We start from the raw sequence: 17,995 nt of genomic DNA on the forward strand, positions 1-17,995 counted from the left end.
CAATTCAGTTAAGAATTTGTTCTTAACTGAATTGCCTAGTTAAATAAATATATAAATAGCCTAAAATGTTAGCAATATTATAAACAAGCAAAGCATGGATAGGCCTACATTTTTAAAATAAAACTCGAGATAGCCTAATAATCTTAATTAGGCTAAATATTGACATCACGTTCATGTATGTGCAATCGATAGACCTTCCCAACCTGGTCCCAGAACATTTCGTATAATTCTGTACGTAAATCCAAGACACTCAATGTAGTATGATGTGTTACATAGGGTATGGTAACATAAGACAGATGGTTACTTAAGGGAAAAACAAAAGGATGGTGGTTGGTAGGGATGGGCATGTAACACGAACATCTAGCAACCCAAAGGTTGTGAGTTTGAATCTCATCATGTAAAATTTTAGCTAATTAGCAAATACAAACTACTTTTTAGGTATTTAGCATGTTAGCTTACCCTACTTGCTAACCCTTCACCTAATCCTAACCTTAAACCTTTTAGCTAACCCTTCCCCTAACCCTAACCCCTTATCCCTAACCTCAGTGCTTAATTTGTAAATCGGGAGGTGCCTTTTGAGGATCTGAGGACCCATGCCAAATCTTTTCAGTCTCCTGAGGGGAATAGGTTTTGTCATGCCCACTTCACGACTGTCATGGTGTGCTTGGATCATGTTAGTTTGTTGGTGATGTGGACTCCAAGGAATTTGAAGCTCTCAACCTGCTCCACAGCGGCCCCGTCAATGAGAATGGGGGCGTGCTCGGTCCTCTTTTGCCTGTAGTCCACAATCATCTCCTTTGTCTTGATCACATTGAGGGAGAGGTTGTTGTCCTGGCATCAAATGGCCAGGTCTGACCTCCTCCATATAGGCTGTCTAGTTGTTGTCAGTGATCAGGCCGACTACTGTTGTGTCATCGGCAATTTTAATGATGGTGTTGGAGTCGTGCCTGGCCATGCAGTCATGAGTGAACAGGGAGTACAGGAAGATGCTGAGCACCCACCCCTGAGGGGCCCCTGTGTTGAGGATCAGCGTGGTGGATGTGTTGGGGGGCGGCCCGTCAGGAAGTCCAGGATCCAGTTGTAAAGGGAGGTGTTTAGTACCGGGGTCCTTAGCTTATGATGAGCATTGAGGGCACTATGGTGTTGAACGCTGTTCTGTAGTCAATGAATAGCATTCTCACATAGGTGCTCCTTTTGTCCAGGTGTGAAAGGGCAGTGTTGAGTGCAATAGAGACTGCATCATCTGTGGATCTGTTGGGGCGGTATGCAAATTGGAGTTTGTCTATGGCTTCTGGGATGATGGTGTTGATGTGAGCCATGACTAGCCTTTCAAAGCACTTCATGGCTAGGTTAGGCAGGTTACCTTAGTGTTCATGGGCACAGACACTATGGTGGTCTGCTTAAAACATGTTGGTATTACAGACTTGGCCAGGGAGAGGTTGAAAATGTCAGTGAAGACATTTGCAAGTTGGTCAGCGCATGCTCACAGTACACGTCATGGTAATCCGTCTGGCCCTGTGGCCTTGTGAATATTGACCTGTCTAAAGATCTTACACACATCGGCTGCGGAGAGCGTGATCACACAGTCTTCCAGTACAGCTGGTGCTCTCATGCATGTTTCAGTGTTATTTGCCTCGAAGCGAGCATAGAAGTAGTTTAGCTCATACGGTAGTCTCATGTCACTGTGCAGCTCCTGGCTGTGCTTCCCTTTGTAGTCTGTAATGGTTTGCAGGCCCTGCCATATCCAACGAGCGTCAGAGCCGGTCTAGTACGACTCAATCTTAGTCCTGTATTAACACTTTGCCTGTTTGATGGTTCGTCGGAGGGCATAGCATAATTTTTTTATAAGCTTCCGGGTTAGAGTCCCGCCCCTTGAAAGCGGCAGCTCTAGCCTTTAGCTCAGTGTGGGTGCTGCCTGTAATCCATGGCTTCTGGTTGGGGTATGTACGTACAGTCACGGTGGGGACGACGTCATCGATGCACTTATTGATGAAGCCAATGACAGATGTGGTGTACTCCTCAATGCCATTGGAGGAACACCGGAACATATTCCAGTCTGTGCTAGCAAAACAGTCCTGTAGCTTAGCATCTGCTTCATCTGACCACTTTTTTATTGATCTAGTGCTTCCTGCTTTAATTTTTGCTTGTATGCAGGAATCAGGAGGATGGAATTATGGTCAGATTTGCCAAATGGAGGGCGAGGGAGAGCTTTGTACGCATCTCTGTGTGTGGAGTATACGACGGATCATTGCTTTATTTTTAAAGTCAATTAAGAAACAAATGATTATTTACAGTGACAGCCTAGGAACAGTGGACTGCTTTATTCAGGGGCAGAACGACAGATTTTGACCTTGTCAGCTCGAGGATTCAATCTAGCAACCTTTCGATTACTGGCCCAAAGATCTAACCACTAAGCTACCTGCCGCCCCACAGTTATAGGTTCCATCTCTAACAGGAAACCGAGCGCAGAATGAATAAGAGTAAGAACACAGACTTTACAACACACGTGTGACTTTTTTAAAAATATGATCAATTGGCAGGAATACTGAAACCAAGATATGGATGTTGCGCAATGGACGAAACAGCAATGGAAGTTATGGTTAACATTCCTGGGCCAGGTTTCCTGATAGTGATTGAATTTAGGTTTACTAGTGTTTAAACGATGCATCATTCCAGACTGGTCTCATAGACTAGATGTAACATAGTAAACGTCAATCCGGGACACCCAAATTAGCATGATGTTATGTTTGGTATGGTTACATAAGATATAAGGTTATCTAATGTAAAAGCAAAAAGACGGTGGTTGGTTAGGCTGACGGGCAGGCATATAATACAAATGTCTAGGAATCTAAAGGTTGTGTGTTCAAATCTCATCCTGGGCAACTACTTACTGCTACTTAGTGTGTTAGCAAATGTTAGCCACAACATGTTAGAATTTGTAACATTTCATATGTTTAGAAATGTTGTAACATATCGTAGATTTCGCTAAATTGTAAAATATCATAGGAATTGTAATTCGTAACATACCATGCTGTTTTATGGGCCATTTGTCTGCATGAGCATAACTGAAATGTGTGTGGGTGTATGTGCCCTCAGAGAATCAAGAGAAACATGCTTTGCTGTCAAAGTGAGTTTATCTAACCCACATGATACGTTTGTTGTTTGAGGATAATATGGGTGGAAGTTTGTTTCCATACTCTGTAAACATTATATGTTCTGTGGGTATAAAGTTAAGGGAAGACAGTTCCGAACAGACCCCCATCTATTTAGGCATTTTGCACCAGTTTCAAGGGCAGGGGCGGACTGGCCATTTGGCATTTCAAGCAAATGCCAAATTGGCTGGTCCATTTTTAGCCCAAGAGGGCATGTCTAACTTGGGTTTGTAGCTAAAAATTTGGTTTAGGCTAATAATGAGAGCCTCATGGAAAGAATTGGGCCTGTGTTGGGGCCGGTGTGGGAGCGTCAAGGAAAGGAATGGGCCGGTGTGTTAGAAATGTCGGTGCAAATTTTTGTTCAAGGCTCTCCCAAAATAGAGGGGGTTGCAATTATTGAGTAAATGGAGGCAAATTAGGCCATCAGACAACCAATTAGACCGTGCCAGCCTTTGCAGTGTATCCAGGTATGCACACTTGGTGTTTGTGATTTCGCACAATTAACCTTTGTGTTGTCTTAAGGGTAAAACAGCAGAGAAAACCCCCGAAATGATATTTTTTCAACTTGAAATTGGATGACTTTCCTAGAGTGACCGCAACATTAGAAAAAGTTAAACATCTTCTTTGTTCATATTTCCATGAAAGCTGTACACCACCAGGGTACAAAGATTGTCTTAGGGTCATTTTTGACCTGGCAGTTATAACATTTATTTACACACCACAAAAACCAAAGACACACACACACACACACACAAAACAAAAGCTTTAATGTGCATGTGCAGCATCTCCACTCCACGACCCCACACATGACTCAAGTTCACAGACAAAATAAAAACCATTTCAGGCAAAATAAACATTTCAGACAAAATAAACATTTCTTGAAAGCATTTGGAGGGTTTCCGTAAATATGGAGACAACTGGAAAGGGATGGATGAGATTGACCTGCGTGCCTACATTGGGTGTGTATAGGTCCCGAGGCGAGGCGACATGTGATCTCTGCGATGCAGAGAGTGGAAGGGCGATTTCCCATGCCACGATACAACTGAAAGTCTTTCACACATTCTCAAGAATGTTATGATTTGATAACCATGAGTCAAGACCTGCAAGTCTGGGAGAAGTGGGTGGAGCATCTGCCATACCTCTACAACCCTGGGCCTGAAGGAACAGTGGAGGAGCAACTGGTTCCATTCAAGAGGTACATTTTTATTTTCATATCTGTAATGCGAGTGATTTCACTGTTCATTTTATTGCTGTAATATCTTTGATTTATGTGATTGTTTTCTGTGACACTGATACTAATTACTGATAGTAATCTCTTTTGCCCAGCAAGGCAGCAAAGTATGGCATCAAGATATGGGTGGTTTTTGACGCACAATCCGGCTACGTTTGGAAGATGCAAGTCTTCACAGGGAAGTCGACCACCGGAGGCCTGGAGAGGAACCAGCGGATGTGGGTTGTGCTTGATGTCACAGATGGATTGAGGAGGCACAATGTCACGTGTGACAATTTCTTCACCTCTTATGAACTCAGCCAGCAGCTCCTGAAGAGGAAGATCACCATGGTTGGCACAGTTAAAAAGAACAAGCCTGAGCTCCCACCTGCACCCCTCAAAACAAGGGGGAGAGAGGCCTTCTCATTAAAGTTTGCCTTCACCCCCACCACCACTCTAGTTTCTTACCTACCATAGAGGAACAAGAATGTGGTCCTCCTGAGCACACTGCACAAAACAGCTGAGATCCGTGATCGTGAAGACAGGAAGCCAGCCATCATCCTGGACTACAACCACAACAAAGGAGGTGTGGACAACCTGGGCAAGGTTATTGGAACTTACAGCTGCAGGAGGATGACTGCCCGCTGGCCCCATCTTCCATAACATCATTGATGTGTCCTCATACAATGCCTTCGTGATATGGAACAAGATCAACACTACCTGGATGCCTGATAAGCGGAACAAGAGGAGGGAGTTCCTGGAGAAGCTGGGAAAGGCACTTGTAACCCCACGCATTCAAAGAAGGGAGCGCGTCCCCCATGCAGCAGCTTCTACAGCGCTTGTGAAAGCTGTTCAGGGGGCTGAATCTTGTCCTGATCCACCTGAGGCTGCAGCTGGGCCAGGCAAGAAGAGGAGATGCCAATTCTGCCCCCCAAAGGACTGTAAAACAAATACTATGTGCTGCACATGGGAGAAATACATCTGCAAGGTCCATGCACACACACTTGCATACTGTCCTACATGTGCTAATTACAGTTGATTGATTTATATTCATCAAGTTTTTTTTTGTATCAATTATCTTATTTTATTCTTATTTGTTGTTGTTTATACACCTTGTGGGCGGGGGCAATGGTTAAAACATGGGAGAAGACTAGTATTTTGTAGTTGAATTCCTCATTGTACAGTATAAGAACATATCACTATGTTGCCAAAAAAGCTCAAGACTTATTGTTTCCCTTCAATAAAATGCATTCAAAACTACGTTCTGCACATATCTGCTACTTTCTTAGGCTATACAAGTGCTACCTCTTACTAAAAAAAAGTAATGTTTACACCTATGCAGTACCTTTATCAATAATAATAACTAACCTCTACTTTAGCAAAAAAAACTATTATGAAGGGTGTGTTGTAATAAAAACCAGTGATGTCCACTGATTTAAATGCAATCGTTCTGCATTGTGAAGAGATTGTTTCTTCATGCACAATAGATTTGGGGTTTAAAATTCAACTAAGATGCTTTATTTTAGGGGTTTAGTGAAGGTGGGTCATTTTTTTAAACCCTTGAGACAAGGGTAGTATACATAATGTTAAGACAACACAAGAGTTAATAATGAACTGCACATTGTCCCCTGTCACTTCATGCTATAGGGGTTGATTTGTCATTGTAATCCTATAACTGTCTACTGGACAAAAATGTCTCATGTTATAACTAAATATACAAGAATAACATAATTAGTTAGTTACTTGTAATACAGCAGGGGATCCTGAGAACCCGATTAATCCACTGTCCCCATGGAATTGTTAAATCTGTGCAATCTTGCAGATTACATGAACCATGTTCTGCCCTTACTGAAGCCTACTTCAAGTGCATTTGAGAGCTTTGTGTCATTGAACAGTCTCGCAGTGGGATCGCGTCTCATTTCACAGATAAGATTATTAACAATGACGGAACACGTCACTGGTCATCTGAAGGGGAGAACGGCACAAGTCAGTGAAGCACGATGCAGAATAATGATGCAACGTTCAGATGAATGGCATGGATGATCACACTTGCAGATAGTGATGATTCATGACATCTCTGCTCATGCAGAGTCCATCCATTGATTGCATCCTTCCGTCATATGCGCACTGCGCTCTGGATCGTCTTTACGCACGGGCACCGTGCGTGTTCGAGTCGAGACCACCCCACGGAGGCTAATATTTGCATACAGTCTCCGTGTTAACGACTATAACGGGTTTAACATTACTGAAACGAGCCATAAATCATTTTCAATGTAAAAAATGAGGTCGAATAAATAGCCCAGTATTAGGCTACATCAAACGGAACGTAGGGTTCCACAAGTGTGAAATTTAACCAAAGAAACAAAGAAAGGGGATGGCATGAAGACCTCCTGTTGTTTTAAAGTGCAAACGAAAGAGTGAAAGATGGAAACACATTTGGATGGACTCTCAAAAAGGGTAAGTATCCAGGTACTTACGCGCCATGCTTGTAAGATTCCACCGCCCCGGACCACCGCCTTTTCCTACTTTTGTGCTTTCTGCATTCCCCGATAAGTATCAAGCAAAAAAGTAAGAACAAAAACTTAATATAAGGCATTATGTGTGAAAACTCAAAAGTCTTCGAATGAGTGAAGCGATCCCTTTAATCCACGTCCGCAATGGTTTGAGCATTGTAGCATATTTTGTTCCCAAGCATTGTAGTGAGGCAGTTTGCCGGTTGAATAAGTAACAACGACTGTTCACGAGGCCAAGCGGCTTGTCCCGCTTATTGCTCCCTGATTGGTCCACGGTCTACAGTGGTTGGTTTCCAAGCGCTCCAAACCAAGGCACCGAGCGCGCAGCTTCAGCAACAGCTCTTGTTTAGCTACAGTATAATGACATGACCACAATCCAGGGTGTCCGTGTGAAGTTGATTGGCAACCATTTCACGGTGGGAAGACGTTTACATGACACAGGGAATCCTCGATCAAGTGATGTAAGGATTCCCACAGGTGTCTGGCGCTTGTCAAAAAACCACAACGTAGATATATGGCGCCTGTTCTTATTAAACCTCTCAGTAACAACTCAGAAAGCACTACGCATGTAACTATACTATAACAGGCATGGAATCAAGTACATCAACAGCAAGTGCATATTCTAATATACAGTGCATTCAGAAAGTATTCAGACCGCTTCACTTTTTCCACATTTTATTACTGTTGCAGCCCTATTCTAAAATCGATTAAATTAAATGTTTTCCTCAATCTACACACAATACCACATAATGACAAAGCGAAAACAGTTTTTTTTAGAAATGTTTGCAAAAACCCCTGAAAAACACATTAATTACTTAACTATTCAGATCCATTGAGACTCAAAACTGAGCTCAGTTGCATCCTGTTTCCATTGATCACCCTTAAGAGAGTCCACCTGTGTTAAATTAAATTGATTGGACATGATTTGGAAAGGCACACACCTGTCTATATAAGGTCCCACAGTTGACAGTAAATGTCTACTTGTCCGTAGAGCGCAGAGACAGGATGGTGTAGAGGCACAGATCTGGGGAAGGGTACCAAAACAGCATTGAAGGTCCCCAAGAACACAGTGGCCTCCATCATTCTTAAATGGAAGAAGTTTGGAACCAACAAGACTCTTCCTAAAACTGACCGCCTGGCCAAACTGAGTAATCGGGTGAGAAGGACCTTGATCAGGGAGGTAACCAAGAACCCGATGGTCACTCTGACAGAGCTCCAGAGTTACTCTGTGGAGATAGGAGAAACTACCAGAAGGACAGGCCTTTATGGTAGAGTGGCCAGACGGAAGCCACTCAGTAAAAAGCACGACAGCTCGCTTGGAATTTGCCAAAAGGGACCTAAAGGATTCTCAGACCATGAGAAACAACATTCTCTGGTTTGATGAAACCAAGTTTAAACTCTTTGGCCTGAATGCCAAGTGTCACGTCTGGAGGAAACCTGGCACCATCCCTACGGTGAAGCATGGTGGTGGCAGCATCATGCTGTGGGGATGTTTTTCAGTGAAAGGGACTGGGATACTAGTCAGGATCGAGAGAAAGATGAACAGAGCAGAGTAGAGAACCTTTGATGAAGACTGGGGTGAAGGATCACCTCCCAACAGGACAACGGCCCTAAGACCACAGCCAAGACAACGCAGGGGTGACATTGGGACACGTCTCTGAATGTCCTTAAGTGGCCCAGCCAGAGCCCGGTCTTGAACCCGATCGAACAGCTCTGGAGAGACCTGAAAATGGCACCATCCCTACGAGAGTTTCAAGTTCCTTGGTGTCCACATCACCAACGATCCATCATGGTCCAAACGCACCAAAACAATCATGAAGAGGGCACGACCAAACCTTTCCCTTTCAGGACCGAAAAGATTTGGCATGGGTCCTCAGATCCTCAAAAAGTTCTACAGCTGCACCATCAAGAGCATCATGACCGGCTGAATCCCTACCTGGTATGGCAACTGCTCGTCATCTGACCGTAAGGCGCTACAGAGGATAGTGCGTACAGCCCAGTACATCACCGGGGCTAAGCTTCCTGGAATCCAGGACCTATATAAAAGGCGGTGTCAGAGGAAAGCCCATAACATTGACAGACTCCAGTCATAGACTGTTTTCTCTGCTACCGCACAGCAAGCGGTACCGGAGCACCAAGTCTAGGACCAAAAGGCTGCTTAACAGCTTCATAGTTACTTCCCCCCTACCGACATGTACAAATCAACTCTGACCTGTACCCCCGCACACAGACTCAGTACCTGTACCCCCTGTATGTAGCCTTGTTATGGTGTTCTTTTTTATCATTTTTTTAAACTTCTGTTTACTTAAATATTTTCTTAACTCTTCTTGGACTGCACTGTTGGTTAAGGGCTTGTAAAGCATTTCACGGTAAGGTCTACACTTGTTGTATTCGGCGCATGTGACAAAGTTTGATTTGAAAATAGCTGTGCAGCGACACTCCCCATCCAACCTGACAAAGCTTGAAGATCTGCAAAGAATGAGAGAAACTCTCCTAATACAGGTGTGCCAATCTTGTAGCATCATACCCAAGAAGACTTGAAGCTTTAAATCGCTGCCAAAGGTGCTTCAACAAAGTACTGAGTAAAGGGTCTGAATACTTATAAATGTGTCATTTAAGTAAATTTGCAAGCATTTCTAAAACTCTTTTGCTTTGTCATTAAGGGGTAGCGTGTGTAGATCAATGAGGGAAAAAACCATTTAAATACATTTTAGAATAAGGCTGAAACTTAACAATCTTTTAGATAAAACTTACTGGATGATGAAATGTGATCCTTTATGTGTACATGTATCAACTCTCCAGATTACTGAATGGTTTGTGCAGAGATGGATAACTAAGTGTTACTTTCAGCCATCCGTCATGACACAGAAAGAAATAAGAAAATTCCAAGGCATTTATTTTCTGATACAATGTTCAAACCTACTGTATGCATGGTTCAAATACAGTCTGAAGAGATGGATATATGTCTAAATTACATCTTGAGACATGAATCAAGCGGTCTTACATGTTTCAAACTTAGAGAGGCCCTATTCTGGTCATTTTATTTGATCTGAAGTAAAATGTGCACACAACATTTAAACCTCTGCATTAGTCCCCAATCCTATTTCTTTTGAGGACTTAAAAAGATAGGCTATAGTCGTACAGTCTCTTAAAATCTCCCTTTCCTTTAAGCTCATGAAATTGAGTGACAAGGAGTTGGCAAGAGAGCAGAAACAGACTGGCACTCAGGCTATAAGATTGACAGAGTATGTATACTAGCTAGGTTGTATCTGCTATTGCAAAGTAGGAACAGCCAGAGCATTGGCTAGGCAGTCAGATATGTAAACGACATAACAGTTGAGCAGAAATTGTTAGCATCTTATCTGTATGCAATATGATTAACATTTTGTTTCCCTTTGCACAATTAAATAATAATTTTGAGACAAACAATTTAATAGCCTTCATTGTTTACATGTTATATGACAGTATTGTCTTGTTTAAATATTGAGAGCAAATCAGCAATTCCTATGATAAACAGATGCCTGACAAATTAAAAAGGAGAGCTAGAGCAGACCTGGGTTCAAATATTATTTGAAATAATTTCACATACTTTATCTGTGGTTGCTTGAGCTTGCCTGGCTACATGTCCCAATATAATAATTCCAAAACAAAAAACAACTGGCATCCCAGGCAGGCTAGAGCAAAAACAAAGTATTTGAAAGATTTTAAATAGTATTTGAACCCAGGTCTGATAGTGTCTCTCCTCTGGGGAGGTTTAGATACAATACTCCCATTCTAAAAAATGTAGTACACTCTAGAGTCAATTCAAAGTAATAGAAGACACCTTGGGAGGTGTTGTGGTGGTGAGTCAACCCCATCCTCCACAGGAATGAAAGTTACCCTCATTGTAAACCAAGCCCTCTTTGAAGCCCACGGTAAAGAGAAAGTCAGTTTGTTGCCAGCTAGGGTGTCAGGTCAGGGGCGGTTGACTCACTCGACTCAGGGGGGTGGTGGGGCTGGGGAGGTTAAGGTTAGTTTTGTCACAGCTCGTAGTCAAACTTGTACTCGTTGGTCAGGTAGACCCTGCGGAAGATGAGGGCAGCCAGGAGCAGGGCGAGCACCACGATGAGCACCACAGAGCCCGTATGGCTGGTGTCCTGAGGAGGGTGGGGGGCGGCGGTGTGGGGGAAAGTGGGTCTGCTGGGGGGCTCTATCTGGTCTCTCTGTTGCTGCTGGGCCCGGCGCTGGTGGGTGCTGGAGGCTGGTGGACTCGTCTCCTCCTCACTGGGAGGTGGAGCCGCCTCGGCCTGCGGTGAGCACAGCATATCATATACATGATCAGACAGTGGACCAACACACATTGCATTTTTTTGTTGTTTTTTTTAACCTTTATTTTACTAGGCAAGTCAGTTAAGAACAAATTCTTATTTTCAATGACGGCCTAGGAACAGTGGGTTAACTGCCTGTTCAGGGGCAGAACGACAGATTTGTACCTTGTCAGCTCGGGGATTCGAACTTGCAACCTTTCGGTTACTAGTCCAACGCTCTAACCACTAGGCTACCCCTTGTGTGTGCATGAGAGCACACACACACACACACACACACACACACAACTATGGGCCATCTTTCTAGAAGCACATTGGTTTTTCCCACCACCAGAGACATGGTGTTACTACACAGCAAAACGCGTTTAATTCATGAGCTTCTCAGCAAATGTGCATATTGGTTCACAGTTAGTCTTGTGAATAACACTTAAGTTGCAGCCATGAAAATACACTAAGGTCATAGCAACTAAAAAGGCTACCGTTGATTGTTTTAAAGGGGAAACAGTCTTATTTAAAGTTGCTTTAAAAGGTGATGACTAAACAAAGAGCAATAGGGTACAGCTCAGGTTTTACACAAGAGAGAGAGAAAGCTCAATCTCACGCCTCCTGGTTAGGGGATGGCTGCAGGCCAGGGAGGGCTGGCGCGCAGAGAGACAGACACTGGGGGGACAGAGTAGGGAGCAGTGAACAACGCCCTCTAATCATGCCATTATCACTCTGTTCAGTTTGACATAGGAAGAGCAAGGCAGACCGTGATGATGCAGTCAAGGTGTGGGATAACCACAGGACCAGAATGGTCCCTCTCCCGGCCAGAGGTTACATCGGTCGTTTGTTACTGCATCCAGCAGCAGACGGTAAGTCCATTATTTTTATTTTAACTATCCCCGTTCTTTCTCTCCTACTCAGGTCAGTTCAGTGGGATTGAAGAGACCCTATTGTATGAAGTATGAAGAAACATAATCCCTTCATTCATCTTCACCATGCTTGGAAACGGCAATCTCAAAATTGCTATCACCTTCTAATAAATAATGGTGCAATTAAATGACACATAACACTGATATCTAGCTGTAAAATCAGCTTATAAGAAAACATCAGTTATCATGAGTGTTGTCATAGGGGACTGCTCGAAATCATGCCTCACTGGCAGCGGGTTGGCGCACAGTGAAGAACCTGGAGGGCCAGAGAGCAGAGTGCTGCCTGCACCGTCATCATACAGATTGACTACTTCCCGAGCCATTAAACACATTGATTTATTTTTTTTAAAAAGTGCTGTTCCCTGAGTGAGTGACAGAGGCTGATGCAGCACAGTGGAGCCACGACATTACATAAAGCACTATGAGAGATTAGGGATCATTTACGGGGTAACGACATTGCCATGTTCTCCCTTTTATACCCCATTCTGGAGCGTCGGGGACCCCCCAGGACACCCCCGCCACTCCTCTCATAAATAACTCTTTCATTTAATGGCTCGGGAATAAGAATGACAAAAATCCCGGTCTTCGGGACTTCGTCTGCGACAAGGTGGCACATTCGTGTGCAACCATGCCAACTACGCAACCATAACAACCTCTTTCAATAGCAAATACATGAATAATCCCCTAGAATAGCAAATACCTTCAGTATGCAGTTGTTTCTCTGCCCACGTAGGTGGCAGAGATTGCTTATTAAAATATGTGTAGGTGGGGAGGTTTGTGGTGCAGGGTAATCTCCTCCACCAGCCGTCTCGCTCTCGCTTTCCAACTGTCTGTTTTCACAGTGCCTCAGAAAGGGACTTGAATGGATCCTATATGTCAGGAGCAGGAAAAAGTGCTGCCGGATTTTAAATTGGCTGATCTCACAGTCCGTCACCAGCTACTATAACACTGATGGCGTTCCTCACCTGCTCAGCCTGGGCGTTCTCCTCTTCCTCCTGTCTCCCCGAGGAGGATGTCTCTCCCTGGGGTTCTGTGGGGGGCTCACTCTCTGCCCCTGTGCTCTCACTGCCCTGCCTGGACTCTGCCTGCAGGAACAAACACACAGTTGACGGTTCCTGTCACACACAATGTACTCCAGCTCTTGTCAGCGGGCTGAGACAACATTCCTCGGGTGCAAAGCCCTATCTTTGCTGTATGTGACTGCTTGACTCCACAAATGGGTTAAGACATGGGAACACGTGTTTCATCCAGTTCTGACATCTGGTAAAAGGTTTTGAAGAAAACTGACTTGACTCAAAAGTAAATAAACAACACCACACCGTGGCTGGGGTAGGATTGTGACTGGTAGGCAGTTGTACCTTGAAGTTGATCTGCTGGGCAAGCTCTTGGTCTTCTTGGTCCTCTGGGCTGGGGTTTGTGGGGGAGGGAGACAGGAGGGCTAAGTGCATGGAGCAGCCACAAGTCTCACAGCAGAAGTCCTGGGATCTGTCAGAAGGTCAGCGAGAGCGAGTGTGAGTTATGGACAGAAGTTTTTACATTGAACTTTCTTTGTTTTCCTGTAGTCAAATGGATTCATCTGACAAGCCGGGTAGAGAAAATGTGACTCAATATATAAACTCTGTGTATAAATGATGGGAAATAATTCACCCCAGCAGTCCTCTAGGCAAAAAGAGGGCCTGGATTTGTTTTCGTTTAGTATTTAGTACGATCTGCCCAGGCAGCAGCTACTCTTCCTGGGGTCCAAACAGGAATAAATCAATGCATCATATTAAAACAATAGCCAACATCATACAAGACATTGTGCATTATACACATGTACATTGCTTCTATATTACTAATGTACAATATAAAATGTACAAGATTGCAATGTGTGTTAGTGAGTGTGGTTCCTTGAGGGGTTGTTTTATGTTGTTTTTTTGTGTCAAATTTTACTGCTAGCTTGAGTTACGAGGTGGAAGAGAGTTCCATGTAGTCATGGCTCTATATAGTATTGTGTGTTTCCTAGCCTCTGTTCTGGACTTGGGGACTGTGAAGAGGCAACGGGTAGCATGTCTTGTATGGGTGTTTGAGCTGTGTGTTAGCTGTTTGAACAGATCGTTTGTGACACGTCAATACATTGCACAAAGACAAGTATTGATGCAGTCAATATCTCCTCTACTTTGAGCCAGGAGAGATTCTAACAAAACAGCTCCCACAATCTTATTATCCATGGAATATAACGTTGCGGTTAAAGTTCAGAATGACAATTTGTTCATGTTTTTTTCAGCGCCCCCATACTGCACAACGAAGATGAGGAAATTAAATCATTGTTTGGGGGTCAGTTTCTCAAAAGCAAGTAAAATAGCTATAAAAAAATACATTTAAATAGTGTTTAGACCCTTCTATAACATGCCATTTACATCAAATTCTCTGTTCATATTGAAGCAATGCAATTATAACAGTGTGGACTGCAAACATGTTCAACATATTTATCAAACACGGGGCCGGCTGCTTAAAGAACTAGGCTATAACAGACCAACATTTGAATTGTAGTCGATGACAATGCAATACATAAAAGACCATAAATACACCACATGAAGCAACCACATATTTAGCCTTGGCGCAAGTTCTGATTGACCAGTGAGGGGCCAAGCTTAGACACACATAACTTGTTTATTCATCAAAAACCCAGCAATTTCACGCCACTGCGCCCATAATTCCGGTTGTGAAAATAACAAATATTTCTGACACACACTGAACAATGACGCTACCACCAGCGCTAAGATTTACCATTGCGCTCGGTTTGTTAAAATAGAGCTCGGAGTCGTTCGGCTGGAGGTCCAAGCACAACAATCAAAAACTTAGAGAAACTTCTTGGAGATTTGGTTCGTCAAAGATGACTCAGACAATTTGACAAGACGTATGGATTGAAACTCATTATGTGAAGAAAATATTAAACTGTGGCTTGGAGAGCGATATTGACAGTTTGACAATTCCATCAACGAAGTCAAGCATGACATCCCAAGAGTTGCTGTTCATGCTTTAATAGGCAGAAAAGACAACCATCTGAAATGTTTTCCTCCTCTAACTTCTGCATTATTAACACGTGTCATTACAGCAGTCTGGGAGCCAGCAAAACTTCCCAATCAGTTTACTTTTCTGTCAGGAAACAGAGCCAACTCTGAAAACTACGGATTATTCTCCTGTTTCGCTGCTTCCTGCTGGGTGCCCCTGGCCCCGACGTTGACTGACAGCTTTCACAATTACCACAGGGCACAGAGACAACCAAGACGGGAGATCTGAATCAAAGCGAAGTTGCTCTCTCAGCCGCAGCCACGACAGCCTTTCGTGAAACGGGCCTTTCTTTCATCCCGGAAGATTAACAGCCACGCAGGCACGGTGTGCACTGTATGTATTTATAGACCGAGATATGTTCCTGTGTCACATCTCATCTTCATGTGTTAATTAAACAGCCAGTTGTTAAAGACCCCTGTCCTGATATGTTAAACACAACAGATGCTGGGTTGCGGTCCAAATAACACCCGATTCCCTTGAGAGTGCACTACTTTTGACCAGAGCCCTTTCAACAAACAAAAAAAGGTAACAGGGTGCCATTTGGGACGCAACGGCTGGACCCTTTGCTCTTTTGATACATCTCAAAGTCAGAGCTCGGTGCGAGTTTCTACAGAGGGAGAGACCCGTAAACAACGCGAGAAGAAGAGCATCAAGATGCCCAGACGTGTCCGCCAGAGACCCTTTCCCTCAGCCACTAATGCTGCCATCTCATAAGGTCCAATGCTGGTGCCTTGGTGTCCCTGGTAATGAGCATAGCTATTTGTAGAAGGCACATGCACTGTGTCCAGGGTGTTAACTTTGTTGAACAAATGCCTGCCCATAGGTTCTGCATGTACAGATAGTCCATCTAATTGTATGTAAAGCTAGTGCGTACCACACCAGTATCCAACATACATACAAACAGGCCTAATGTGTGTATTGTGTAATGATGCGTGTAAGGGTTGGGGACACATTGAAACAAAATGCAAACAGACATTTCACTCCAGACTGTTGTGTGTGTGTGTGTGTGTGTCCCCCTTCTCACAACATTGTTATCAGCGCCACTCATCCATCCGTTAGTGCACACAGGGTAAATGCACTGGAAAGAGAGTAAACAGTGGAGAGCTCTAATCTATGTAATCTTACTTTTTGGCAAGGGCTCTCCTCTCCTCTGGGGTATAATCAAGAGATCCGATTGCACCCTCTCCTTTGGTTGGCATGAATCCGATTATAGCTATTAGTGCCGTTCTGACTGAAAGAGAAAAAACAAAAAGGGAGAAACAAAAAAGTTATGAAAGACAATAAAAACAAACTCATACCGTCTGTCAACTCTTAACAGCAGTTAATAGTACTCTATTTTTGATCAGAGGCCTATGAAGGGAATAGGGTATAAATATAAATGCAACATCTAAAGTGTTGGTCCCATATTTCGTGAGCTAAAATAAAAGATCCCCGAAATGTTCCATATGCACAAAACACTCATCTGCTTGCTCATCGTCCTCACCAGGGTCTTGACATGACTGCAGTTTGGCGTCATAACCGACTTCAGTGGGCAAATGCTCACCTTCGATGGCCACTGGCACGCTGGAGAAGTGTGCTCTTCACAGATTAATCCTGGTTTTAAACTGTAACCAGGCAGATGGCAGATGGCAGACAGTGCATGGTGTTGTGTGGGCGAGCGGTTTGCTGATGTCAACGTTGTGAACAGAGCGCCCCATGGTGGCGGTGGATTTATGGTATGGGCAGGCATAAGCTATGGATAACGAACACAATTGCATTTTATCGATGGCAATTTGAATACACAGAGATACCGTGATGAGATCCTGAGGCCGATTGTATAATCGTTTCATTCATCCACCACCATCACTTCATGTTTCAGCATGATAATGCACGGCCCCATGTTTCAAGGATCTGTACACAATTCCTGGATGCTGAAAATGTCCCAGTTCTTCCATGGCCTGCATGCTCACCAGACATGTCACCCATTGAGCATGTTTTGGATGCTCTGGAACGATGTGTACGACAGCGTGTTCCAGTTCCCGCCAATATCCAGCAACTTGGCACAGCCATTGAAGAGGGGTGGAACAACATTCAACAATCAATAGCCTGATCAACTCTATGTGAAGGAGAAGAGTTGCACTCCATGAGGCAAATGGCGGTAACACCAGATATTGACTTGTTCTTTGATCCACATCCCTGTTTTTTAGGTATCTGTGACCAGATGCATATCTGTATTCCCAGTCATGAGAAATCCATAGATTAGGGCCTAATGAATTGATTTCAATTGACTGATTTCCTTATAGGAACTGTAATTCAGAAAAATATTTGAAATTGTTTTGTTCAGTGTATTTGGGACCCAGCCTTTGAGATTCTACTGGAACTTATTATCCAGCTTTTCCACCACAGTGAGCTGGTAATGCACCAGAGTGAACTTGTACTGGGGATCTGAGACATCAAAAACCCAGCAGGGGAGGTCCAATCTCTGGGGCATGGCCTCATTGTTTTGCCATGTGACCCTGGAGGGCAAAAGGGGGAGGTTGTCTGTCACAACCTGTTTGTCCACATGATTAAATTCTGTTATTAATTCCCTAAACCTTACTATGGACTAAGCTTTTTTTGGCTCATCCAAAATACCCCTAAAGTAATAGAAATAAATGCAGTGTGGAACATCTAGATTCTCCCATTGAATTCTATCTGATAACATTTTCATGTTTTTGGTATGGAGAGTAACATGAGGAGAATACTCATAAAAAGGATGGCTTAATGGTGGTAACTGAAATCAAGCCAGAAAAGGGAAATATCGGACTTAAGGTACGAAGCAGATTGCCTGCTGCCAACACAGATTATTACGAGTGAATAAGACCTGCGT

The 17,995-nt window shown here is 43.6% G+C and overlaps 2 protein-coding genes across 2 annotated transcripts in view; both read right to left on the minus strand.

Moving 5' to 3' along the window:
- LOC118386723 (gamma-aminobutyric acid receptor subunit rho-2-like) overlaps window positions 1-7,209 on the minus strand; it is a 38,661-nt gene extending 31,452 nt beyond the window's left edge. Inside the window, exon 1 of the mRNA XM_035774476.2 lies at window positions 6,840-7,209. Coding sequence (XP_035630369.1) covers window positions 6,840-6,958 — 119 coding nt within the window. The 5' untranslated portion in view covers window positions 6,959-7,209. The remainder of the gene's footprint in view (window positions 1-6,839) is intronic.
- A 2,545-nt stretch (window positions 7,210-9,754) lies between these two features.
- Window positions 9,755-17,995, minus strand: part of ube2j1 (ubiquitin-conjugating enzyme E2, J1) — a 28,195-nt gene continuing 19,954 nt past the window's right edge. Inside the window, exons 5-8 of the mRNA XM_035774478.2 lie at window positions 16,273-16,378; window positions 13,452-13,578; window positions 13,059-13,178; window positions 9,755-11,161 (exon numbers count right to left, since the gene is read on the minus strand). Coding sequence (XP_035630371.1) covers window positions 10,895-11,161; window positions 13,059-13,178; window positions 13,452-13,578; window positions 16,273-16,378 — 620 coding nt within the window. The 3' untranslated portion in view covers window positions 9,755-10,894. The remainder of the gene's footprint in view (window positions 11,162-13,058; window positions 13,179-13,451; window positions 13,579-16,272; window positions 16,379-17,995) is intronic.

Source organism: Oncorhynchus keta, chromosome 8, assembly GCF_023373465.1.
Source record: "Oncorhynchus keta strain PuntledgeMale-10-30-2019 chromosome 8, Oket_V2, whole genome shotgun sequence".
NCBI lineage: Eukaryota > Metazoa > Chordata > Actinopteri > Salmoniformes > Salmonidae > Oncorhynchus > Oncorhynchus keta.